Here is a 25,201-nt window from a genome sequence, read left to right as displayed (position 1 = left end):
CAGGCGTGATGCTGGGATTTGGCAAGCATGTGTCATTTAGTAACTGGGGGCACTAGCCTGCAAACCGTGTGGTGGTAACTGGACGGGGCCTTTGTGCTAGTGACTGAAGACCGAGGGTGGAGAGATTCTGAAAACTGCCGCCAGTGGACCATGCCAGACAGCTTTCACGCCACTCCACACCGCTCAGCTGGGAGCCCCATCTCAGACATCTGGCAGAGGGCAACTGTGCAGGCCAGAGGAAGGGAGCTGAAGACTGGGGTTCCCAGAACAGCCAGGAATGGGGTTCTAGCAACGCGTTTCTTCCTGTCTGACTCTGCGGCAAGCTCCCACCAAAGTCTGCAGACCAATGTCTCCCCAAACCAGACCCTGCTGTGCACCATGCTTCTTACGAGATAAAGGTGGTCGAAGATGAGGGAGGGCTTGTCCATCTGTCCCAAGATAAGGAGCATCTCATTGTCAATGAATTCCTTGAATTCTTTCAAGTTACAGTTCATTTGCGTCTCTAATTCATTACGGATCTGTGGAGTGGAGAACAGCAGGAAAAGTGATTCGTCAAAAAACAAAACAAGGGTTGTCCAATTCCAAAGAAGTCATGTTACCACTTAAACTGTGGCTGTTTTCAAAAAAGGTTTGGTTGTTTTGGCATTTTTTTTTGTTTTTTTGTTTTTTACCCCCGAGTTGGCACATACACATTGAGACGCACACAGCACAAACACAGGTGGTGGGAAGGCAGGCTACCCAGCCTCACTGTCAGTCTGACTGGGAGAAGTTCATTATTTTATATGAAGAAGCTGATTTGCACGGGATCTATACTACTGAGTTTAAGGAACTTCTATTTTTACAATTAAATATCAAATACATCACAGTGAATATATAAAGTCAGTTTTATCCTACTTTAGCAGGCATCACAATATGATAGTTTTTTTTTTTTTTTTTTTAAGATTTTACTTATTTATTTGTCAGAGAGATAGAGTATAGGCAGGCAGAGTGGCAGGCAGAGACAAAGGGAGAAGCAGGCTCCCTGAGGAGCAAGGAGCCCGATGTGGAACTCGATCCCAGGACGCTGGGATCACGACCCGAGCCGGCGAAGGCAGCCACTTAACCGACTGAGCCATCCAGGCATCCCAGTTTTTCGTTTTTGTTTTCAGTGTGCAGCAAAGCAAAGCTTACTGAGCGATAGGACAAAGCTCCCAAAGAGGGAGGGGACCCAAGAGGGTTACCCCCAAATATGATTTTTTATGTGTGTTAATTAATAAAAAGGGTAATCTATGTTTTTTTTCAATTGCGCTTTCAAGCCCTCAAATTTACCCAGTTTAAACACATTATAATTCATTGTGGTCTTTGAACAAAAAGCCACTGAAACAAGAAAAAAGTGATCCAGAAAAAAATCTGAAGGCACACAGAAGGCAGTCCAGGGTTGGTAACTTGCTAGTAAGTGAGAATCCTGAAATAAGCAATAAGCGTTTGCTGTATCTCAACAAAACACAAGGCAGAGGAGAGGGTGTTAGTAGGCCAGTGTGTCTCAGGGCAATGCGCGTGCCTTGGGGAATTATCACCAAAGGTCTTACAGGTTCCGAGAGATCAGGAAATGTGCTCAAGGCCCCACAGCTGGTATGGAGCACAGTGAGATCCAGACTAGAGTGGGATGCTAAGGCTCTTGTGGGGACAAAGCCTCTGAGAGTCAGAGAAGGCCATGTGGCAGGCCCGCCCCTCTGCTGTGCTTAGAGCGACAGGACACATGAACACCTTGTGACCTCTGGCCTGCTGAGGGACGAGCTCTCTTACTTCTTTCGAGGTCACGTTTTCTAGATCCCGGCTCATCATGATGCTGCGGAGCTTGGCCCTGATGACGCGCTCAGTCCTTTCCCCTTCGGTTGGCCTGGGAAGAAGGTACGTCCAGTAAGATGCAGAAGGACAGGGAGCCTGAGGTCCGCGTTTACAGACACACCAGATGCTCCGAGAGCCACGTTCTTTGTGCACGTGTTTTTGGGAGGAGGGGAAAGGGACAGAAGAGTCCGGGCCTGTGTCTAGAACCCCCATGGGAGTCCAGAGTGGCGAGTGGATGGAGAGCTATGGCTGGAAAGCACGGTCCTCGCTCAGGTCTGCAGAGACTCAGGTTCTCGGGACGAGACACTGGAAGCACCCGCGGCATGTCCGCCCACCACCAACCGGACCTTCTGCCTCCACTGGAACGTGTCCGCGTGTGAGGGTATCACTTCGCCCGGCTCCACTCCTCTCCTTCTTACACGGAGAATCTATGTGTTTCCCTGTAACGTCTACCCATCAGCCCTACTTCTACACAAACCACAACAATTCTTCCACGGGACGCCCTTTTCTATATTTAAAGGCAACCGTCATTCTCCCCGACCCTCTCACCACTTGGGGCCTCCTAGAATGTGGCTTCTGGTCGTCTCCTCATTCAGGCTAATCTCCCTGTCCATGGCCCTTGTAACACAGTCCCAGAGGGACCCATGACTTGGGGGAAGGAGGGCCCTAACTAAGACAGAAGGTAGGGGAGCTGTTTCCTTCTTCTGGACCCAGACCCTCAGTGAGTGCAGCCTCAGGCCACATGAGCTCTGCTGGGGGCCACCTGACATGGGCCCCAATTCACTATTGGGGCCACTGAGGAGGGCTGTCCCCAGGCAGTGTCGGTGCCGTTGCATTCTGGGATCCCGGGACGACAGATACCTAATACTCCTCGGAACAAAGAGAGAGGCCAGACCACAGAACATGGCCCCGGAGCCGGTAAAGCATGTGAGCAGCGCTTTCCTTTGAGAAGCTGATGGGAGTTACGGAGCTGTTCCCCAGAAACGCATCACGGCCAAATGCAACTCTAATTTCAGAAGTGGGACAGGGGTCACGGAGCCTTCCTGAGGCCACAGACGACCCGGGGGCGGCAGGTGAGGAGCCCCAGCTCGGGATGCTGGTCCTGGGACTACCGAGGAGGAGGGAGGGACCTCGGGCAGACTCAGGGTCTGGCTGGCGTGGACCGGGCCGCGCCGCACTTACTTGTCCACAAACAGGGCCGGGGAGTCAGGTCGTGTGGACTCCAGGTCCTGCATGGCGTTCCACTCATTGATGCAGCTCTGATCCGAGCTGATGCAGCTCTCGTAGTATGTGGCCCAGACGAGCGCCACACCGCCAGGGAAGTAGTTGTGTCTGCGCGCCACTTCGCAGGCCTTGTGAAGGACCTGCAGGGCAGACCTGGGGTGAGGAGGGGGGACAGGGTCAGGCCTGGGCTTCTCCCTCCAAATGGGGGTTGAGGGTGGGGTGGGGGGGGGTCCCTCAAGGACTCCCTCTGAGCGTCGCCATATGTAAAAGGTTACGTGGAGGAAGCAAGGCAGTCCGAAACCTCCAGGCTGCCTGGAACGGGAGCTCGTCTCGGGGATACATGCTGCAAACCCAAGAGCCAATGAGACATCCTTCACTGTGGTCCGTGAGGACATGGTGCAAACCTTGTAACTTTCCCGCCTGGGCTAGCTCCCAGACCATCTCCCACTCCGCCAGTGAATGCCCAAGAACCCAGATTACTTCTGAGGCCGTGGGAACCACTGCAACACCCAGCGGGTAGAAGGAAAGAGTCTTTCAAGAGCTGCACATTTTATTGCGTTCTGAATAACCTGCTTTATAACCTTTGCCCATCACCGTTACTAACAGCTCTGATGCTTCGATCTCTTAGGGAAATGAGTGCTAGGAACTCACATCAACACAAGGACAAAATGAAAAAGAGGTTCAGGAAGGAAGGGTGGGGCAGAAGAAACAATATGGAAAATGGGGAGAATGTGTATGGTAACACAGCTTAGTCTTTTTTTTTTTTTTTTTAACAAAAATCTAGGCTGAAACTTTCTCAGTGAAGGGGGTGAACCAAGGCTTCGATGGAGGGTGGGAGTGGGAAGCCCCGGAGGGAGCGAGAGTCCTCAGGGGAGGGCCCACCCCTGCGTCCGCTCCATGTGTCCTACTCAGGCATGTCTGTCCTATCTCTAGGCTGCTTCAGGACACAGGCCCGAGCTGCATATTTACTAAATTTAGCTTCGCTCCTAAAGTTTTGGAAAAACTTGTGGGCCTGTTTTTCACTTGCCTGAAGAGAAAGAGGTAAGAAATGATCCAGGGAACGCAAGAAACATCTGGGACATCACGGGCATTTGGATTTCGTGATTTTCCCCAGAAGGAGACTGAATGGAGGGCAGTGTGGAGCAGCAGACGAGGTGACAGCGGGGCCCTATACTGACTACCGACTGGCCCCTGGGAGAATTCAGCCTAACTCTCGCCGTCCCAGAGAACAAAGTAGTGACTGTGAAACGCTGGGCAGAACCCTCCTCAGCAGCCACCAGCTCCCTCCCGAGCCTCTTCCAGATCGCTGGAGACGGAGACCGTTGTGTTGGGTTTGCTGCAGGGGTGTTTGTGCGGCCGTCCAAGGATGAGGGGGGCTCGCAGGTGCGTGTGCCTGGTCTGGAGACGCCCCGGACCCAACCTGTTTCCCCCAGTGCAGCCTCTGCCCACGGCTACCGCATCCCTGAAGCAGGAGGCCCCCCCGCCCCCACACAGGCTCTGCTCCCCGCAACCCGCAGTGAGGAGCCCTGCGAGAACATGCTCCCTGCACTCCCTGCTCCGACACATGACCCTGCGCAGGTTACGGCCACCTCCCCTCTACAGAGTGTAAACCCAGGAGGACACCAATTATTGTCCGGTCGTATGCCTTCCCGGATGCCCAGTGCCTGGCAGGGTGCCGTTCCCTTCAGGGCACAAACCGAGCGTGTGCCAGGAATAAGGAGTATTTACACAGGGACGATTTACACAGGGACGGAGTGGGGACAGCAGGAACTGTGGATACTAAGAACGGCATACCTTCGACAACAAAAAAACCACCCAGTGAAAAAACTGGCAAAAGGACCTGAACAGACTTTTCTCCAAAAAAGATGTACAAAGGGCCGACAAGCATATGAAGAGACAGCCCAGTACTCATCAGGCGGGAAAATACAAACCAGCACCGTTAACAAGATGCCACTTCACACCTGTTAAGAGGGCGAAGATGAGGACTCACGCACCAGCAGGTGCCGGCAAGGACACGGAGAAACCAAACCCTGTGCACGGCCGGCAGGACAGTGAAATGGGGAGAAGAGCCTGGTTTGCGGAAAACAGTTTTGGTTCCCCAGAGAGCGACACACAGAGTTAACCGCGTGCTCTAGAAATTCCACTTCTAGGTACGTCCTCAAAACAACTGAAGACAGGGACTCCGACAGACACACTGTCCATCCGCCCGTATTCACAGCAGCTCCGAGCACAACAGCCAAAAGGAGGAAAGAACCCAAATGTCCACTGACAGCTGATGGGGCCACACAAAAAAAAGAGTCTCTAACCACACACCGGAGTAACACTCAGCCTTTGAAAGGATTCTGACACATGCTACAAGATGGACAAACCTTGAAAACATTGCAACCTGTGACAGAAGCCAGACGCACAGGGACACATCGGGGATGAGCCCCCGCTCCTGGAGGGACCTGGAGTAGGCAAACTCGTAGAGACAGAAGGTAGAACAGAGGTTAACCAGGGCTGGGGCGGTGGGGGAGGGAGATAGCTGGGGCGGTGGGGGAGGGAGATGACGAAAAAGTTCTAGAAATGTGTAGTTTTGCACATCATTGATGTGTACTGAACCGCACTTAAGGAAATGGTTAATAGGGTTCGCTTTATCTTACCTGCATTCCGCCTCACATACACACAAATGCACAGAACGAGCTTCAAAGTCGAAGGGGATTTTCCTATTCATGTTGGCAGCTAAAAAGATATTGCTAAGGAGGTAAAAGTCCCTAAAAGCACACTTACCACATGGCCTGGACGGATACGGGCTTAAAGACGTGCATCCGTCCTGCTGTGCTGACGCTGAAGCCCCTGGGGATGGAAAACAAAAACAAAAACAAACAAAAAAAAGGAGGCCTGGTAAGGAATCAGACTCTGTGGCCACAGCATCCCGAGGTGAGCAGGCGGGGCCGCGGCGGACATCCTGGTGCTTTCTGAGCAGGGAATACTGGCCCACTGGATCAAACAGGGCAAGAGCAGGAAAAAAGTAAAAAAACAAAAACAGAAACAAAAAATGTTCTCCAGTCTGGAAGACTGGCTTCTAACCCAGCTATGTAACCAGCAAGGTCTATCACAAACACAAACCCTGGCAAAGGCAGCACCACCATCTGACACCATCTCGGTCCGGTTCCTGCCACCGTCCCCACCCCCTGCTACTGCCTGCCCCCACACACCCCGTTTTTGTCACTGCATGGGAAATAGAATCACAGATGGCAAAATGTGACGAAGCGAAAACAAAACAAAACAAAACAAAAACCCAGAAACAAACCAGAACCGTGATCCCGCCTCTTCAAAACAAAACAAAAACCACATTTTCATTTTTCTTCCCTGAGTCTATGTATGAGGCAACATAACTTTTACTGTTGGCATCTCAGTGGAGGGACAACTGTGTTCAGCTACTTCCCCCTCACGGCAGAAGCCCCATATTTCCCCTGGAAGCAAATGCACACGGAACCCGGGTGGCTCTTTGTCTCCTGTCCACCTGCCCAGGCCACATGGAAGGGCTCCTCCTCTGCAGAGGCGCCTGCCACCTGCTTGTCTCTCCCTGCACCCCCACAGCTGTGAGCTCCCACCGCGTCCTTTCCAACCGTGAACTGACAGCGACCAGCTCCGCATGGAGGGCGCATACTGAGTGCTCATTTAACACATCAAGGTGAATGAATGAGGTCTGCTGTCTGCCGCTCTGGAACGTCACACAGCAGCACATCCCCCGTAAACGCTCTTCTGCTGATACTTCACGACCCAAATTCCCTTAAATAATGTCCCAAATATCCCCGTCCTTGTGCGGCGCACGGGAGGGCATGTCGCCTGTCCTGCTGTAATGAGCACGTCACACAGATGACTCTGCTCCCCAGGATCATCCAAGGATGCCCAACCAACTCGGGTTTCAAAGCCTACAGTGGAGGAACCGTCTAGTGTTTTTTTGTTTGTTTGTTTTTAAGATCTTATTAATTTGAGAGAGAGAGAAAGCACAAGGTGGGTGAGAGTGGAGAAAAAGGCTCCCCACTGATTGGGGAGACCGATGTGGGGCTCGATCCTAGGACCTTGGCATCAGGACCTGAGCGGAAGGCAGATGCTTAACCTACTGAGCCGCCCAGGTGCCCCCAGAAGAATCTTTTAAAGAGATCTCCTTACCCGTCTCCATCAAGGTGGATTTTCGTGTCGCTCCACAGCCGGAGAACCATCCCGATGGTGCAGCTTTTACTGCTCAGGAGGAAAAAGAAGATGCCCAGAGTCAGGGTCCGCGCGCTCATGCACCCTCTTCCCTGCCTTCACCCAGCCTGTCCAGCTCGCAGAAGGGAACCACCACCCAACCTGGGCCTGGCTGCTGGGTGTGTCTCTGGGAGAAGCTCTCAGGCTGTCTGTGTAGGGACCACTTGCCACTGACTTCTAGAAGACATGAGCCTGGGATGGTCCTGCCAGAGGGGGTCCCCAGTGACAGTCACAGGGGACTGTGATCCCTCCGAAGTGTGGAGGGAGCTCCAGAAATGCCAGGTCTTGGCTGTGGCCCTCAGGGGGCAGGGAGCGAGCAGCTGACCACATGCCCACACTGCAGCAGGGGTGAAGCCACTGATGGCTGGCGCACTCCTGGCACAAGGCCACACGCACTCTGGGGGACACAGGTGAGCGGTGGTGGCCAACCAGGCCTCTTATCCTAGGGTGGCAGGGGTGGAGAGAGTGCGAACACCATGGCTGGAGTTCACTTCTGGTCCTCTGTTTTTGTACCTTTTGTACAGCTGCAGTTTCAAAACCAGCCTCATCTGCTTTTGCTTTGCTCACCCTAACAGTGAAATGATACTTAGCGACTCTGGTGACAGGTGCCACCAAGAAACACAGAGGGACAAAAAGGACCCTCTCAGAGGGTTACTCAGATTGTGATGAAAATCCTTCAGGCATTTAAAGGCATTTAAAAGACCAAGGGAACAGCCACAGCCAAGGCCAACTCCGAAAGCCTCCAGGGATCTTGAACGTCCGCCTCTGCTACCTCTTAGCAATGGCCCAGGGAGTAACGTGATGCCTCCGACAGCAGATAGGGAGCTCTGAGCTCACAGACCCCTCTTCCTCTGCAGCGCTGGTGAGCAAGGGGCTCTTCCACCCTCTGCTTCTGTCTGTGGGGAAGGCAGCTGCGAGCCCTTCTGGTCAAATCACACTAAATCTTTTGCCTTAGGCAAATTCCTGACCCCCTCCCCTGCACTCCTACCCAATCTCTACGGGCTGACCCTACTTCCTTTGTAGAGCTGCAAAACACAATGTATGCTGAGACCTGGAGGGGCAAGCCGAGCAGGGGGCCCTCGTAGCCCCAAACTGACACGCCAAGAGCGCCCAGGGCAGAGGGCACCTGGGAACACGGGGCCAAGCCTGGAAGACTCACCCCCCTTCAGCACTGAGGACCCATGCCAGGGACAGGTAATGAAGAGAGAAGACGGAGCTACAAGGAACACTGGACTGGACCGGACTGGGGGGACCAAAGCCCCAGGCCCAGGGCCGGAGGGGACGTTCCAGGGCAGGCTGAGATGAAACTGTCCAGATGACACAAGGGTAGCATCTACACTGGCCTCGCGCACCTGCAGAGATGGGGAAGAGCCCAGAGAGAGCCCCGCGCCCGGGGCTAAGTCCGCAGATGACCCCGCTCAGAGTCCCCACCTGCAGTCGAGAGCATAGCCAGGGGCCATGACACGAGTGTAAAAACTGCAAATTCCCTAACATCCCCTCATCTGTCGCTCTGTGAGTTTGCAGTCGTCCTGGAGTGACTGACCGTAAAACGTCTCCGGGGAGGGAGGGCCTGCGTGCTAGAAGACAGGGGAGCAGGGCTGCCCGGCCGGGGAAATGGGGTCTTCCAGAGGAGAAGGACCTCAAAGGGTGAAGTGGGCAGGGGCAGCTGAGGGAGGAGAAAGTTTCAGAGAAAACCGGAAGAGCAGGAACAGGGGAGCCCGCGGGGCCGGCGTGGGGACTCTCAGGCCAAGTGGGGGCCAGGCCCGGCTCCAGGTGCGCCACGGAAGCCCTTCACAGACTGCACGGTGCCCACTCACGGCTCTCGTGGGGCTCTCACCTCCCAAAGACAAACGCAAGACAGAACCCGGGCATGAGAGCGCCAGTCTCCCTGGGACACACACAGAGGCTCTCCGAGGGCCCAGGCCACCACCTCTGCATTCCTGGGCCTGCAGGGCCGCCCCTCAGGCCCAACGACAGGAAGGCCCACTGGGTTCCCATTCCCCTCTGACCACCTGCTCAGTGTCTGCAGCCCCGGCCACCAGACACCCGCGCTGGCCTGGGGGTTGGTGCCTGCGAGCGGGCCTGTCTACCCCAGCTGTGTAGGACGACGTGGGGTGCCCACGCATGTGTCTAATGCCACGGTCATGACCTCCAGACTACGAGGTCGGAGAGCAGAGGCCAGGCACAAGGAAAGAGCTAGCAAGTACAGACGAATTCACAAACGACAGGGTGCAGGCAGAGCTACAGCGCAGCACTGTGTGGGGTCTACATCACAAGGCGGCCACAAAAGGCTGGCTTCCGAGGCCCGGCTTTGCCAGCCTTTTGTGGCCTTGGGACACCCACCCTGACCTCTCAAGCTGTTATGCCTCACCTGTAACACATGGGTCAGGGCCACCTGCTCCACGGGATGGCTTTAGGGCTCAGTGAAACGCTGATGACACACTGTGGCACCCGCCCTGTGTTCTCCCAGAGAAGCGACAGAGATGGCTGGTGGGAGGGCAGACCTCCACCGTGGCCACAACCCACAGGGAGGCAGGATCCTGCTCCGGGCCAAAGAGTGTTACAGGAATGGCCCACACGTGGCGAGGGAGGAACTCCGAAAGGCTGGGTGATCATCGAAGAGCAAATATCACCACATCGCTGTTCCACACTAAATCCCTCCGGCGCTCCACAGAACATGGAGCTCCACCATGTCCCAGAGCGCTGGCCTGGGGCTACCCTGCCACGAGGCGCTGGGCCCTCTTGCCTTCCGGGGCGCTCTCCATGGCTCAGCTCCTACGACCTGCCAGGCTCTGCAGACTTCCAGATCCAGACTTCCCAGCCTGCCCAAGGCCACATACACCGGCTCACTCTGCCTACATGTGCCGCACAGAGCTTTCTAAGGATGCTATCCCACACTGGGAATGTCATAAAAGAAATATCCTCCCCTCTTTCTTTGTGGACTTGTCAGCCAGAATTAGCAGCCCTCTCGCAGGAACGAGAGGAGACCACATAGCCACCACCAATCACCGCGTCTGTGGCTTTTTCTGTCCTGCCATTGATTCTGCTCATGATGCCTTCGAATGCACCCCCACTCCCGCCCCATCCCTGGTGCCCACCCGCCCTTTAAGACTCAGTGAGCCATCACCCGCTGCAGAAGGCCCCTGGCTTGCCCCCTCCAAGCCCACCCCTGTCCCATGCTTCCACAAGCCCCCAGGCAACCCCCCATCACCCCGCCATCTGGTCATGGCTCCTTCCTTGCTAAGCTTGCAGGTTCTCCGCAGGGGACAACTGCCTCAGCTGCTTCTCCATGTACCTGGCCCACTGCCTCATACACAGAATGCACACCTGCCTGGGTAGATGACTGATGACTATGACTACAGGGAGCCTATCTTAATCCAGTTCTCACAAACCCAGGCTCTGCGATGATCTCACGCATACTCACGTATCCTAGATAGAAGAGCCCTTTGCCCTCATTTCACACATGCAACAGGGCCCATGATACAACTAACTTGGCCTCCAGTCACTGGGAAATTCCAAACCTCTCTTCGAGCATCTGACCAAGGACCTGTCAACAAATACTTGGGAATCCACCTGGGATGGGGATACGGGGAAGCACTGGATAGGACACCTATCAGTCAAATACATCTGCACGGTCCCATCCCTGCTTCAGGTGGCTGGCTCCTGCTTGTCCCTGGGTGTCCACCACAGCCATCACCTCCTTCAGGAAGCCCTCCTGGCTCAGGTGCTCTCTTCCATGGCATCCCCAAGAGCAACCCAGTAGTAAACTTCTAGGCTCAGTGAAACTTCTCTATTCTCTCAGCAAACCCAGAGTTGAGAGCAGAGATGGAGTCTAGTACAGCGCCAGGCAATTCCGAGCCGCAGTGGTGCATCCTATTGTTCTGCATGTCTGCTCACCCATGCCGCAGACCACACAACACACCCACCATCATCACCCATGGATATGGCACCACGGAAACCTTTCTCCACGAAACCCGTATCCCTGCCGCTGAAGGGAAGCGCCACCCCACCAGACTCACCTTTCCTTACTGGAAAAGTCGACTCCCAGCAAGATGCTCTCCTCCGTGTCCTGGCGCCCGCTGCTGTCCACCACCACCATGTACCGGGCCCGCTCCGCCCAGGCGCTCTCCAAACGCACGGCCTAGACAGGCAAGGACGCACTCATGGACCTGCCTTTCGAGGTGGTGGCCCCTTCCGTCACCCAACCAACATCAAGGACTTTTTCTACCTTTCCCCCTGTGAGTTCAGGAATTTAGATGAGATTCTTAAGAGCAGTGGCCACATCCAGTTTATATCCATGCACAAAGGACAGTGGTTGGCTCTGGGAGACTGCTCCGGAGTTGGGATAAATGCGTGAACCGCTAAAATCCGGAGAATGAAGGTCACCACCCTCAGAACCACACGGACGCCTAACATATCCTTTCTCTGGACTTTGCGGGTGGTGAAGAGCAAACCTGGCTCTGGCTTTTGTGAACAATTTGGGAGAATTTGCTAGAACACAGGAACTCCCCACCTCTGACCGCTCGTGAATAATTCCGTACTGAATCGCACAATTAAAAATTAAAATTGCCACTCTCGTCTCTTCTTACCAGCTTGATCCGATCTTCACAACGCAGAAGGTTGATCATTACTTGAAGATGTTGGGGCAAGTCACCTGTTGGACCAACGAAGAAAGTTTTAGAAGGCCACCCACCCACCTTCTAGGCAGAAACCTGCCAGAGGCTGATGCGAAGGGTCTGGATGAAGACGGCGGAGTCAAAATACCCCACCTCTACCCCAAGAGAAGTGTCACAAAGACTAGGAGGCTCAATTTCTCTTACTCCACTTCTGAATGTTGCCTGGTGAGGATGGGGAGATCTAGCCGATGCCCACGTTTTTAGAAGCTGCTCTTATGTTCTGAAATGTGGGGCGCCTGAGTGGCTCAGTCGGTTGAGCATCAAACTCTTGATTTTGGCTTGAGTCATGATCTCAGGGTCATGGGATCAAGCCCCATGTGGGGCTCCCTGCCCAGCATGGAGTCTGCCTGAGATTCTCTCCTCTCCCTCTGATCCATCCCCCCAGCTCGTGTGCCCCAGAGCTTGATGAACATCCACAGTGAGACCTACGTGCCCGACCACACTGTCTGGTCCCTCTGCTCTCGGGGCTTTGTGGCGCTCGCCTTCTCCGTGGAGTCTAGGGACAGGAGTGTGGCAGGTGCGATGACTGGGACACAGGCCTACGCCTCTACCGCCAAGTGCTTGCACGTCTGGGCCCTGGTCTTGGGCCTCCTTCTGATCATTATGTTCATTATTCTCGCCCACTGGCTCAGTGATGATTACCCAAGCAATTCCAGAGGTCATAAAATGTTATGAAGGCTACTAGCAGCTGCTCATGGCCTAAGGCTCGTACCCCTTTTCACGGCAGTTTATATGCACGCCAGGCTACAATCGGATTCAATAAAGCATGATAAAGCATGATTACTTTCCAAAGGCAGTCATGCAGAACTAGCTCCTAGAGCAATGCCAGAGCCCAGGAGGTGCCTCTGGGCTGAGGTGTAGGGAGGAGAGTTTCTCCGATTTGGTGAGTCTCCACGGACACGGACACGGAGGATCAACACGGGAAACAGGCTGTGTTTTCCAGGCAGGGCCCCTACCCAAGATTCATAATCAGTGAGCAGCAAGCAGGACTCCAAAACGGCTTATTCCCCACTTTATACATTTTACAGTTTCCTTCTTCCTTTTTTTTTTTTTTTTTAAAGATTTTATTTATTTGACAGAGAAAGGGAGAGAGCGAGAGAGGGAAGAGAAGCAGGGGGAGAGGGAGAAGCAAGCTTCCCGCTGAGCAGGGAGCCCGATGCGGGGCTCGATCCCACAACTCCCGGGATCATGACTGAGCCAAAGGCAGACACTTAACGACTAAGCCACCCAGGTGTCCCTATTTCATGGTTTCTCTCTGAAGGAAAGGTTTGTCTGCAAAGACACTGGTCTACAAGTAGTACAAGGAGTAATTCCTAGGAGATCTGATTTGTGCCATGCCAAGAAGGAACAGAATTATCTTTAAAACAAACATTATCCTAGAGATCACAACCGGAATCCCAGAAGGATCAATACAATGGATTTATTCCTTTGGCAAAGGCATCTTTGGAATTTCAGGGCAGGTTGACAGATGATGTCCAAATTGTCCTTTTTGCCTCAGAGAGGACTTGGGTCTTTGGGAGCTGACTCCTCTCGTCTGTTCTCTGTGTGACAGGACAGCACGGTGTAGGACACCCCACACCGGCGCTGCCTTCCATGAGGAATGATTGGCAGGTAACGGTTCACATTTAGGGAGGACGCGGAACTCCTCGTTCTGCCTCCTCTATCCACCAGCACCCTCGCCTGTGGTGACACCACCGTCCCAAGGGCACACACCGGCTAGGCTGGTCCTGGGCTTGTCTGCATGCCACCACCGTTCACCGTGAGTCACAGAAGCACAGAGAGGAAAGAAAAAACAAGCCCCTTTGTCAGTGAGTGCCCAGATGAAAGGGACATTTTCCACACAGATAGGCTCCTTTCAGCGGGACTGCTTGTGGAGACGGGGAAATGCTGACCGGCAGAACTCCCAACCGCAGCCTGGCCTCCGCACGCTGCCTCCACGTGTGGACGTGTTCACTCAGCACTTGAGGGAAGATCAGAGACCGGAAGCCTGAGGCAGAGGCCCTCGCCACAGTCTCGGGCTGGGGACTGGCGGCAGTGACCTGAACGGCTTTTGCATGGGCAGAACTAACCCTCACTCTTTCTCTGCCCTGCGTGGTTGTGGATGGGACTGGGGGCCAGCCGAGACACTTCTCAGGGATTCTAGAAAAACAGGAATTGATAGCAAATCCAGCCTGTGTCTGCCCTCGGGACATTTCCTGGGAGTCCTGGGACTGTCACCGTCCGTCTTGCTTTTCTGAGCCCATCGGCCATTCCAGACCTCAGGGGCAGGAGAGCCATCAGGCCCATAGCTCTCTTCTTACTCTCCAGTACATTCCAGAGATGCACGAACTAGCCCGAATTACATGGCTTTGTGCTTGCTTCCCCAAGCTGCACACAGTGTGGGAACACTGCTTGGGTCAGAGGACGGAGACACTGTATGCTACGTGTGAGCAAAGCTGGAGCATTCACTTTGCTGTATGTGCTAAGACACGAACAACGGTTGAATTCCTGACGGGACAGAACCGTTAGCAGATGCAAGAAGGAAGGTTCTGTTTGTTGTATTACGGTACTCGCAGTCATTGCTACTATACACAGGGCACCCAGGAGGAGGTAAGTATGCTACATGCGTACTTGTTTTTTAAGCAGGCTCCACGCTGAGGGGGCTTAAACTCACGACCCTGAGATCAAGGCCTGAGCCAGGATCCAGAGTCGGGTGCTGAATCGACGGAGCCACCCAGGCTCCCCTGCATGCATCCAGTTTAAATTCCATTCCTGTCTGAGGTACTGGTACTTGATGGCCATTGTTAAGATCGGGCAACTGAGGCTCTGAAGTCGACCGTGACGACTCGGTAAGTTGTAGGACTGGGATCACTAGCCAGGTCTGTCCGACTCCGAATCACACATTCTTGCCCAAACCACACTGCCTCCTGACAACTGAGTTTCAAACAGAGCTAGGTCTTGAGTCCAAGTAACAGTATGTGAAAATCCCGACGGACCCCTGGTGTTCTCTGTAAAGTGTAAGACACGAAATTCTAACCTAGGCATTCAGATCCAAAATGAGGCGAGATGACTTGAGGTGAGAGACAAAATGATCCCGGTGACAAGGGAACTGGCCCCGGCTCCTGGCTGCTTTCACCTGCTGTTGTTCTGAGGTCAGAGGGCTTGGCAGATTGTACTGCGAAATGCGCTGCCCTGCCCAGAACTGCCTGCAGAGGCCACAGGCCTATTACAAAGATGCACTTGTATGCAATGTTTGCTGGTTCCTCTTTGCAAACTGCCTTCGGTGTCAGAGTCCAGGCACCTGAGGAAACCAGCCTCTGTTACTATATGGGCATCAAGTACCAGTGCCTCAGACAGGAATGGAAAGGAATTTCCTACTTGTGTGCTATTGGACCTAAATGAATACTGGGTTTGATCCCCACTTTATCACTTCGGTCTACTTCCCAAAACCAAATCCACTGTTAAATCATAAAGACTTCCTACCCCAACACTGGCCACAGACCTGTAAAGGAATTCCCCAAATGAGAGCTTCCCAGAAGCTCAGAGAAACGACCAGAGTTCTCAGAGGAGGTATAGGACATCCCAAGGGAGTAACTATCAAGGGGACAATGTCTTGGCTATAACAAGTTCTGGTGCATTTGTTTAAAAAAAAAAACAAAAAATCATACTGTAACTCAAAATCTGTAGTTTACTGATAAACTGTGGGTGGGAAACCTTTACATCCAAACAGAACGCTGCCGACTGCCTTACTTCTAGCGCAGACATGCGCAGTCCACAGGGTGCTAGCTCTCGGGGCTACCGGGAAAACGTGCATGGCTTACCTGCCCAAGGGAAGAGCTCCTGCTTTGCACCAGGCATGACCAGCCTGTGTTCCACTATTCCTCTGGCCTTGAAAAACAGCAACTTGCTCACCACCAGTAATGGGAGGGTCTCCCATTGCACAGAAAATAAGTTCCAAGGTCAAAACCTCAATTTACCTGCATGTTTGTGGGGATGCTGGAGACTTCGCTGGCTTTGAGGGCTGTTTCCCTGCTGTAAGAAGAGGGCTGCTCCTTTCACCATGAAAAAGCTCTCACTTAAGCTGGGAAGAATAAAACCAGAGCACAGTCAGGCTGGAATTCAGAGAAGAAAACGGGCAAAGACATGCATCAGAGGAAAAGCTTTAGTGCGGACAAACGGCACATACGACGCACACAGGACAAAACAGCGATTAAGATCATTTTGCGCTACACTCTTTCACATCTTGGCTACAAGCTTGCTGCTGGAGAGTCTGGGTCATGAACTCAGGCCTCGGCTAAGATGTCCAAGGTTCTTGCAAGGCCGAGAGCACCCTCCTACAGGATACTGTGAAAGGATCTCCCTATATCATGTCTTCTAAAGATACAGAGCAACTCTCTGAACTTGGTGAATTTTCCATGCTCTCCCTGTGGAATCTTTGGTACTCTCTGACTTAGGACAACTTCACTGATCTTGGTGCCTTCCCTTGATGGGACTATAAAGAAGAGGAAGTTACACTTTCACTACTGGTTTGCATCTTAGCAAAAGCCCACAGTTCTTGATCGGTGATTTAACTTAGGGTTACAGTGTCACTGCTGTGATAGAAAACCTCCAGTTGACATAATGAATTTCTCAGCAGAAGGAACCTTAGGTTTTTGTTGTTTTAAACCAGCAATAACATTTACATTCGACATACAACTTAAGTAGTTATAATTTAAATTTTAAACATTTCATGATTTGTATATCAAAAAAGAATCTTTAGTTTACACAGAAATTAAGACTATAAACCGACAGATTGTATTAGCTACTAGTTATTATCAATTATTCAGAAACACTGTCATGCGGAAAATTACCTGTACGCTAAAATTATTAACAGTGGATTTTTTTGGTGGGGGATGGACCACCTATGATTATCTTCTTTCTCTTCTTCCAAATTTCCAAATCTCTATCTTCCAAATTTTCTATACTGAGCAAATATTAACTTTTTAAAGCGATTATTTTTTGATTTTCAGAATAAGGGAAAACATGTACTACACGTGATAACGGAAAAACATTCCCTTTCTACTAATTTTGTGAAAGATCACAGTTCACAACAAAGAGAACTGTAAAAATCATTAACTCTCTATTGAGCAACCAATTAACATATACATGATTTGAGGGGAAAATCTCTAAGAAAAAGCAGCACTTTTTGTGAGTGTTTGTTTCAACAGGAAGTGAATCGATTCCTGACAGAAATACAAGGACAATTTCTGTAAATACAAAAAAAAGGGCAAGATCACCTTCTCCCCAGACGTCTAATGTTAGTAGTTAAGTGTTCTAAACCATGGAATGAAAACCTCGGCTAAGCCTAATACACAACTCTAGGTGCTAAAAAGACTCACCACATTGAACTCAGTGGCTCCTGGAATTAGAAAACCAGTGATTTTATACAATATGAAGTCCACAATAAAATCTGTGACTTCTCCTGGTTGAATTCGCATGCCAAAAATAGTGACTCTGCTCAAATACCCAAGAATAAGGCCGAGAGCTGCCTCTCTTACTTGGGCCGTTGAGTTATTGATGGTTTTGTAGATTTCATTTACCAATCCTTTACATCCGTGCAGCTTTTACCTTTTCTTCATTTAGTATTCCCAACTATTGCTGCCAAGCCATCTTTTCCACTCTATCAGCTGTATGTTTGTGTTGCCAGTTACAAGAGCTAGGGAGCCCAGGATTATAAATACCAGAAGAGGGGGCACCTGGCTGGCTCAGCCAGTAGAGTCTGGGACTCTTGATCTTCAGGTTGTGAGTTCAAACCCCACGGTGGGCATAGAGATTATTTTAAAAAATAAAATCTTTAAAAAAAAGGGGGGGGGGCGCCTGGGTGGCTCAGTGGGTTAAAGCCTCTGCCTTCGGCTCAGGTCGTGATCCCAGGGTCCTGGGATCAAGCCCCGCATCGGGCTCTCTGCTCCACGGAGAGCCTGCTTCCTCCTTTCTCTCTCTGCCTGCCTCTCTGCCTACTTGTGATCTCTCTCTGTCAAATAAATAAATAAAATCTTAAAAAAAAAAAAAATTGAGGGGCCTCCTGGGTGGCTCAGTTGGTTAAGCGTCTGACTCTTGATTTCAGCTGAGGTCACGATCTCAGCGTCATGAGATCAAGCCCTGGGTTGGCTCTGTGCTAGACATGGAGCCTGCTTAAGATTCTCTCCCTCTTCGTCTCTCTCTGCCCCCACCAAAAAGAAGGAAAAAAAAAAAGGAAGAAGAAGAAAGAAAGAAAAGAAAAAGAGAAAAGGAAAAAAAAAATCCATACTGATCAGAAGTCCCAACACTCTGGAAACAGTCAGCCATTAACAGTGACCTTTGCCTTGGAAATCACGGGCAAAAATTCCCCTTGGTTTCCCTTATATTTCCTTTGGGGGGGAAAAAAAGGGAACAATGCAAAAGAATAGGCTGGTTTTATCCCGTGATGGTGTGCAAGGCCAGTTGTCTCAGTGTTCCTGTGACTGCAGAAGAACCAGAGTCCCCATCTACATATGAAATCAGAGGCGGGGTGGAAGGGGGCCCTGGAATGCTGCCTCTGCCCTGGGCAATGAGGCACCAGCATTTCCAGTAAAGAGCTAGATTTAAAGCTGCGGGGAAGCCCACAAAGCACATTCTCCATCCTGGCCTGTGAGGCTGCCCTGCGGCTCGGGAGACAGTAAGCAGATACAGCCTTAGGGTGACCGCATTCGATGACTCTTGAGGCCAGGAGGCTGGAGAGCATGGGCAGCCACAGCATTTACAGAAACAAAATGCAGATCTTCCTTGTGGACCCGTTTCCTGTCTTCTGCTCTGAGCTCACTCCAGGCCCCGAGCTTCGCACACCCTCTGGGTAGCCAAGAACACCCTTTCCCACTGCCAGGCTCCATGGGGTTCTCTCTGGTGGGCTTGTAATACAGGGAAGCGTGGAACCCTGATTTGCAAGTCTCAGGGCACAGCAATGGGACTGTCCTTTAAGAAATCCATTTTGAGGGGGCGCCTAGGTGGCCCAGTGGGGTAAGTGGCTGCCTTCAGCTCAGGTCGTGATGCCAGGGTCCTGGGATCGAGTCCCAAGTTGGGGTCCTGCTCAGCGGGGAGTCTGCTTCTTCTCCCTCTGCTCCTCCTTGCCCTGTTCACTCTCTCAAATAAATACAAAATTTTAAAAGATTTTATTTATTTATTTGAGAGAGAGACTGAGAGAGAGAGCATGAGAAGGGGGAGGGTCAGAGGGAGAAGCAGACTCCCCACCGAGCAGGGAGTCCGATGTGACTGGATCCCGGGACTCCGAGGATCATGACCTGCGCTGAAGGCAGTCGCCTAACCAACTAAGCCACCCAGGCGCCCCTCAAATAAATAAAATCTTAAAAAACAAACAAACAACCATTTTGGGGATGGCACACCCATTTTACTTGGGGTAAGGAAATATAGACTCATAAACCACCCCTCCCAGCTACAGAAAAACCAGAGTTCTCCCCGCAAATGCTGGTGTCCTAAAAAGTACGTGACTAAAGTTCCAGAAAGGTCAGACCCAGACTAATACAACTGAACTGTTTTCCTTCACGGCTTTAAGAAAAACCTTGATGGGAGAGTAAAAACAAGTTCAGCCCCGGCCCTCCCTTCTCCCTCACCACCCTCCCCCCGACAAAGCTTTTATCTCCGCCATACAGATATGTTCTCAGACACTGGCCACTGCCCGGTTCAGGAGACCACACAGCATTAGGGTTTTTCCTACAAGGCACTAAGGACAGACGAATAAACGGCTGGCGTCATCCAGAAACCCATGCGCGGTAGGAACAGAGGGATGGGGTAGTGGTACGTACTATTCTGGGCCGGAAACCTCTGAAGAACGGAAGTTGTGAGCTGGCTGAAGGGAGACGCAGAAGTCAGTGAAATAAAACATGTTCACGACAGCCGTCTTCGGCTTCGCATCTCTGCCTGCCCCCGAGCTCCTGCCTTGCGCTCCCTCCGGAGAAAGAGGAAAGGGAAGGAAGGGGCCGGAGTCCTTCCTTGGGCAGGAGTCCCTGTCCCCGATGGTGTTCCCACCCAGAGCGCAAATGGCTCTTGTGGGACTCTTGTCCTCCCCTGATATTTGGGTTTAAAAAGGCTCTTGTCCCTGCATATCCAGATGAAAGAGGGCCATTCAGAGGGAGCAAAACAACTGAAGTTCCTCTAATCACTTTACTCCTACGGGTTTTGGGAGGCCTTAGGAGCAAGCACCAGGGTGTGCCTTACATTGTGAGGGGAAACAGCTGGCCGCCAAAGAACAGATCCCGGGCGATGAGGACCCCCTTCTGGTTGAAATCGACAGGCTGAAAGACTCCTAATTCTGTCAAATTGCCACACATTCACCCAATGGTGACCGTGGGCAGCTGCCGCATTTATCCCATGTTGTCAAAGCATTCTGCATTCCAAAAATTCTTCAGTCATGCTAATCGCTGCCTTAGGAGGCAAAGTGAGGGGAAGATGGTGGGGGGAACCCAGGTAGAGGGACCTGAATGTACACACACGGGAGAAGCTTCTGGAACCACAAGCAGGAAGGGCAGGGCAGGCTGCAAAGGTAAAGCAGGCCCAGGTAACCCTGAGGGCCTGGCATGAGACCCCCCAAACCCTCCGGGCAGGCGCCCCCAGGCTGCGGTCTGCAGCACCGCCCTGAGCCGGTGAAATGAAGGACACGACTAGCCACCATCCCAGGGTGGACTGGGATAAGCACCCAAAGAAAGGAGCCCCGCTGGTGTTCTGAAGAGGGAAGCGGGAGCGTCTAACTGGTAGATTCTGGAACCCTTGCTGAAGGAGGGAGTGGAGGGCAGAGAATCCTGGGGAGGCCTTGTCTGGAAGCTTCCCCCAGCTTCCAGAGGATAAATAAATCCTCACAAGAGGATTAAGTGGGGGCCCATACTAGAGTGATTCTGCACCTTGCCCAGGAACACAGTAACACCTTTACAAGTGGGGGCGACACCCAACTCACTCTGCCCCATGCCCATCTCCCTAAGCTCAGGAGTGCTCCCACGTCCCCCCCAGCCTGGAGTGAGACTCAGAGCTGTCACCCTGATGTCACCTCTGCCCCTGCCAGCTAAGTGCAGGGCGGCCACTTCAGCTACGCTAAAGCACATGTCACTGGGAAGTCAGAACACGGTCAGGTAGGCAGCCCCTCTTTCCAGCAAGTGCAGGCATTGTGCAGAGGAAGGGGAGAGCAGGCATGATTCAGGGAAACAGGACTTCAGTGGGAGAAGACGAGGCAGCATCAGAGCTCCCCCACCAGCCCTGGGGGCAAGCAGGAGGCCTCAGGGGACCACCGCCATCCCCGCTCCGCCACAGGCTCCTCTGCAACGGGGGGCAGTCCTTGTGGACAGAATGGGAAGCTGGGGGTGGAGTTCTGTGGGCAGCACCACAGCCATGGCCACGCTGGTGGAGAAGCCACCTTCAGGGCAGGCTTCTCATCAACAGCACTGTCATTTGCTGAGGGTCCACCGTGTGGCAGAGACTGTGGCCGGGTGCAAGGCTACACCGTGGCGTCCAGCTCCCACAGCTCTGAGGGCTAGGCAGCGTTCTTCTCCAAAGGACACGGGAAGAAAGCCGGTCAATCTCCTGCCGCCTCCGGGGACCACCTCATTTTTTAAGCTGGGGGTTCTGGGGCACACTGGGCTTTAAGAAAATAAAATGCAGTGGGGTATGGGAACTCGTATTTCTGGGCTCTACTTTATGTTCTACTCTATGTTCGTCACGATACTCACAGGGTTCTGTTCATTCATTCAAACGGCCGAACACCTGCGGACAGAGGCGTTCGATGCGAAGCCAAGCCTGGCCACATGTCGGTAAAGACAATAACCCTCTCTGAGGAACGGGCCTATTTCGGGAGGACTGGCCGTGTGCTGTGCCACTCAGCAGCACAGTTCCTTGGAAAACGGAAATGTAAGGTGTAAAACACCACACGCCGGAATACAACGCTCCTGCCCCTAATTCCCACACCAGCTATACATCCCAAGAACGTGCAGAACTTCTAGAACACGGTCATGGCCAGGTCCAGCCTCGGCTGATTCTAGCTCGAAAGGTCTGCAGGAAGTCCAGGCATCTGCGTTTTAAGAAAGTGCTCCTGCTGCAGAGTGAGAATCCCTGAACCTCAAGTGACAGAAGACACAGAGAAAACGGGCGCCCGCCGCGGCCTTCACACAGTAGGTGCGCGGTCAGTGTTTCCCGCTGGTGAGAAATAACCGCGAAAAACGCAGGGCCCTCTCGGAGGGAGAATCAACAGATGGGGCTGACTGAAATGAACCGAACTGCGTCTACAAGATCAACCCTCGAGTCCCTTGGGCCTGCTATAGGGATGGCTGAGGGGACCATGGTCTGTCCAGCAGGCGTGATGACAATTCTAGGGGAAAAAAAAAAAAAAGGAACAAATGTAAAGTTGGTCACCACAGAAAGGGCAAGTGAATGTTCTGAAGAAGAATTTCTGTTTATTTCGAACAAAGATTTGCCGTGCCTGGTCAGGGCTGAGTCCTGGGAATCAGAAATAAAGCAGACCTGGCTTCCGCCTTGGGGCGACATCGCACTCCAGGGGGCGGGACGGACGCAGGACAGTGACTGCAAGGTGATGCAACAGATTCCATACGTGCTGCCCATGTGCATTTCCACAAGAGGGGCCCCCAGCACAGCCCGGGGGGGACCAAGGAGAAATCCCCGGAAGAAATGACACCAAGCTGGGCCTCAGAGGATCAGTGAACATGAAGAGGGGAGCGGGGAGCAGGAGAGTGGGAGGATCCCGTCAGACATACCCCACAGCAAACCAAGGAAGACCCTGGTCTCTGCTGTGAAAAGCCCCACTGTGAATTCATAAATGTCTGTTCTGGTTTACGAGTTAGTTCCTTAGGAGTCTGATCAGCCTAAGTCAGTTTCTCAGAAGTTTGATCATCCCTGGTGTGCTAATAAATTCCAGTTTCAGAACGGGCAAAGAACCAAACCTTGGGCTTAAGTTGAGCCATCAACCTGTCAAGGTAAGTTCTCAGCACCCGGAAGCTCAGTACACCGAGGACACTCAGAGTGTCGTTTTAGATAAACGCGTGTTGATGCTACCTTCCGCCTGAATGGTGCCGCGCAGTTTTCAGAGAGCTTGCTCCTCTGTTTTTTCACTTAATTCTTCCAATTTCATGCTTCTGAAAGGGGTCAAGACAGAGAAGAGGAAAGACTAATCTGCAGCCACGTGTCCACGAAAAGGCAGGGCTGCGCCGAGCAGCTCCATGCTGGGCGCCCGCGTGGCTGGGTGCCTGGGTCGGAGGGCGCAGTGGTCGGCCTGCCTGTCTGCCCCGGGGCCCTGGAAGCAGCAGGCAAAGCTGGACAGCTACAGACGGTGGTCTGGACGGATTCGGACCCCATTCCCAGAGAAGTAAAGTCTGAGAGGACGGAATGATCGGAGACTCCCTGTGTGCTCTCCCGAAGGTCCTTCCCTCACTCTGAAGGCCTGGTCAAGAGCCTCCAAGACCCCAGTGTGTGCCAAGGCCCTGCTCTGTCTCGCTTCGTGCTTCACAGCGCAGCTCGCCAGGGCCTCATCCCGAAGGCTGTCGTTCGGAGCAGGAGAAAACCAGCAGCTCACCTGCCATGTCTCCCCACCAGAGCTCCCCAGCTGCTCCCCTACACGCGGAATGCTGAGGACAGGGAAATGCCAGCTCGGCAGGGCCGTCTACTTAGGGAACAGGGGTCACAGGCAAGAAATGCTGGCAGGGCTCAGCGCAAATGTCTCTGCAGCCGGGGCATGTATTGTTTGGCTCGAAAGCGTAGGCTTTTCTCAGAGAGAAGGAATGTCCAGAAGTATTTCAGACAGTAAGAGACATTCTCTGAAGCCAGCTACACAGCTCTCCTTCATATCAACGGGTAGCAGCGAGCAGCTTCTACCAGGAATATACCAGCAAGTTCGCAGCAGCAGGATTTTTCCCCCACCCCATAGAAGAAAGACAGCAAATGATGTGCCCGGAGTTGGCTCTCCAAACCTTCCGATGGGTCCCTTCGTGGCCTGCCTCCCGTGAGAGCCCTCAGGTCCCCCGCCTGTGGAAGCGCGAGCCACTGCTATCTTCCTCTGCCCATCCAAGATACCAGGATCTAAGCCCCCTGAGGAGGGCAGAAGACACAAAGGCCGCATTGTGTTGGGAATGCAGCGGCAGCAAAGACAACGTAGCCAGCCAGAAATAACAGACACACGGAGGAAATGTTTCTGAAACAACGCAAAAATTCCAAGGACAGATGATCTCAACTGCCCCAGGTCCTTTGCCCTTTCTCTTTGGTATGCGGCGCCGTCCCACATTTGCTGGCCGCTGAGTCCTAATCTTTCCCAAGGTCCCTTTCTCCCTAGCTGGTCAGTCACCACTCCAGTTCTGGCCTCCCTCATCCCCACGAGCCACGCCACATTCCCCGGAGCCCGCTGTGCGCCTGGCCCTATGCTGAGGACTCAGAGCATTCCTGCGGGACAGCGGACGTGCTCTCTATCTGCACCGTCCCCCGGGGGGGGAGCCACTAGCCTCAGGCACCTCCCGAACAGGGACAGGGTGGTGAGTCTGACCGATCAACTGAATTGGTCGTTTTATTAATTCTAATTAAATTCAAGTTCAGTGAGGCACATGTGGCTGGCAGCTACGGCGGAGGGGGGCAGCTCGGCTTCATGAACTCTCTAAGGAGAACCAGGGCAGGGACTTCTGGCCTCCCGCGCACCGCACAGCTCCTCACCACAGCTCTTGCTATGCCATTCCCAGCTCTAGAACTTTCGACGATGCCGCATTATCGGTACAGTCCAACCGCTTCTGCCAGCTTTCTGTGTTAGCTACAATTAGCCATGTCGCTGACCTCAATTTCATTCGTCTGACACGCTCTGACCTCAAGGAGATCATAAAACTATCAGAAAAAGTGATTTATAATAAAAACCTTCCTCATGTGACCTTGTACACGGTTCCTCCCGTACTCCACACAGTCTCTGCTTTCTCTCTGTGACTCTTCCACCCTGGCCTCGGTTCATGGCCTTCTCTTTCTCTCCTGTCTGCCCCCCACCTCTTGCCCACCTGCCAGAATTGACACCTTCTCCGGGAAGCCCTCCCTGGCTGCCCCAGAGGCCAGCCGTGGCTCTACCCTTTCAACATCTCATAGCAGCTCCCTCTGCTTGTAGGTAACAAAGCTGAGCCTTAGACGTTAAGTCACCTCTCCAAGGTCAGATACTTAGGAAATGATAGGAACCTAAGGCCCCTGGTCCCCAAACTGTGTTCCCAGACATACTTACTAAAACGCACAGT

The 25,201-nt window shown here is 52.8% G+C and overlaps 1 protein-coding gene across 3 annotated transcripts in view; it reads right to left on the bottom strand.

Moving 5' to 3' along the window:
- SSH1 (slingshot protein phosphatase 1) overlaps window positions 1–25,201 on the bottom strand; it is a 56,224-nt gene that overhangs the window by 14,112 nt on the left and 16,911 nt on the right. Inside the window, exons 3-10 of one of the 3 annotated variants that reach the window (XM_032847430.1) lie at window positions 15,920–16,023; window positions 11,877–11,941; window positions 11,307–11,428; window positions 7,210–7,278; window positions 5,821–5,886; window positions 3,010–3,204; window positions 1,786–1,879; window positions 390–518 (exon numbers count right to left, since the gene is read on the bottom strand). In XM_032847430.1, the coding sequence (XP_032703321.1) occupies window positions 390–518; window positions 1,786–1,879; window positions 3,010–3,204; window positions 5,821–5,886; window positions 7,210–7,278; window positions 11,307–11,428; window positions 11,877–11,941; window positions 15,920–16,023 (844 nt within the window). Of the gene's footprint in view, window positions 1–389; window positions 519–1,785; window positions 1,880–3,009; window positions 3,205–5,820; window positions 5,887–7,209; window positions 7,279–11,306; window positions 11,429–11,857; window positions 11,942–15,919; window positions 16,024–25,201 lie in introns of those variants that run through there. The other 2 variants (XM_032847432.1, XM_032847431.1) reach the window with 2 other exon arrangements.

This window comes from Lontra canadensis, unplaced genomic scaffold (assembly GCF_010015895.1).
Source record: "Lontra canadensis isolate GAN:19392208 unplaced genomic scaffold, GSC_riverotter_1.0 scaffold187, whole genome shotgun sequence".
Lineage (NCBI taxonomy): Eukaryota > Metazoa > Chordata > Mammalia > Carnivora > Mustelidae > Lontra > Lontra canadensis.
This window is presented reverse-complemented; position numbering and strand designations above follow the sequence as displayed.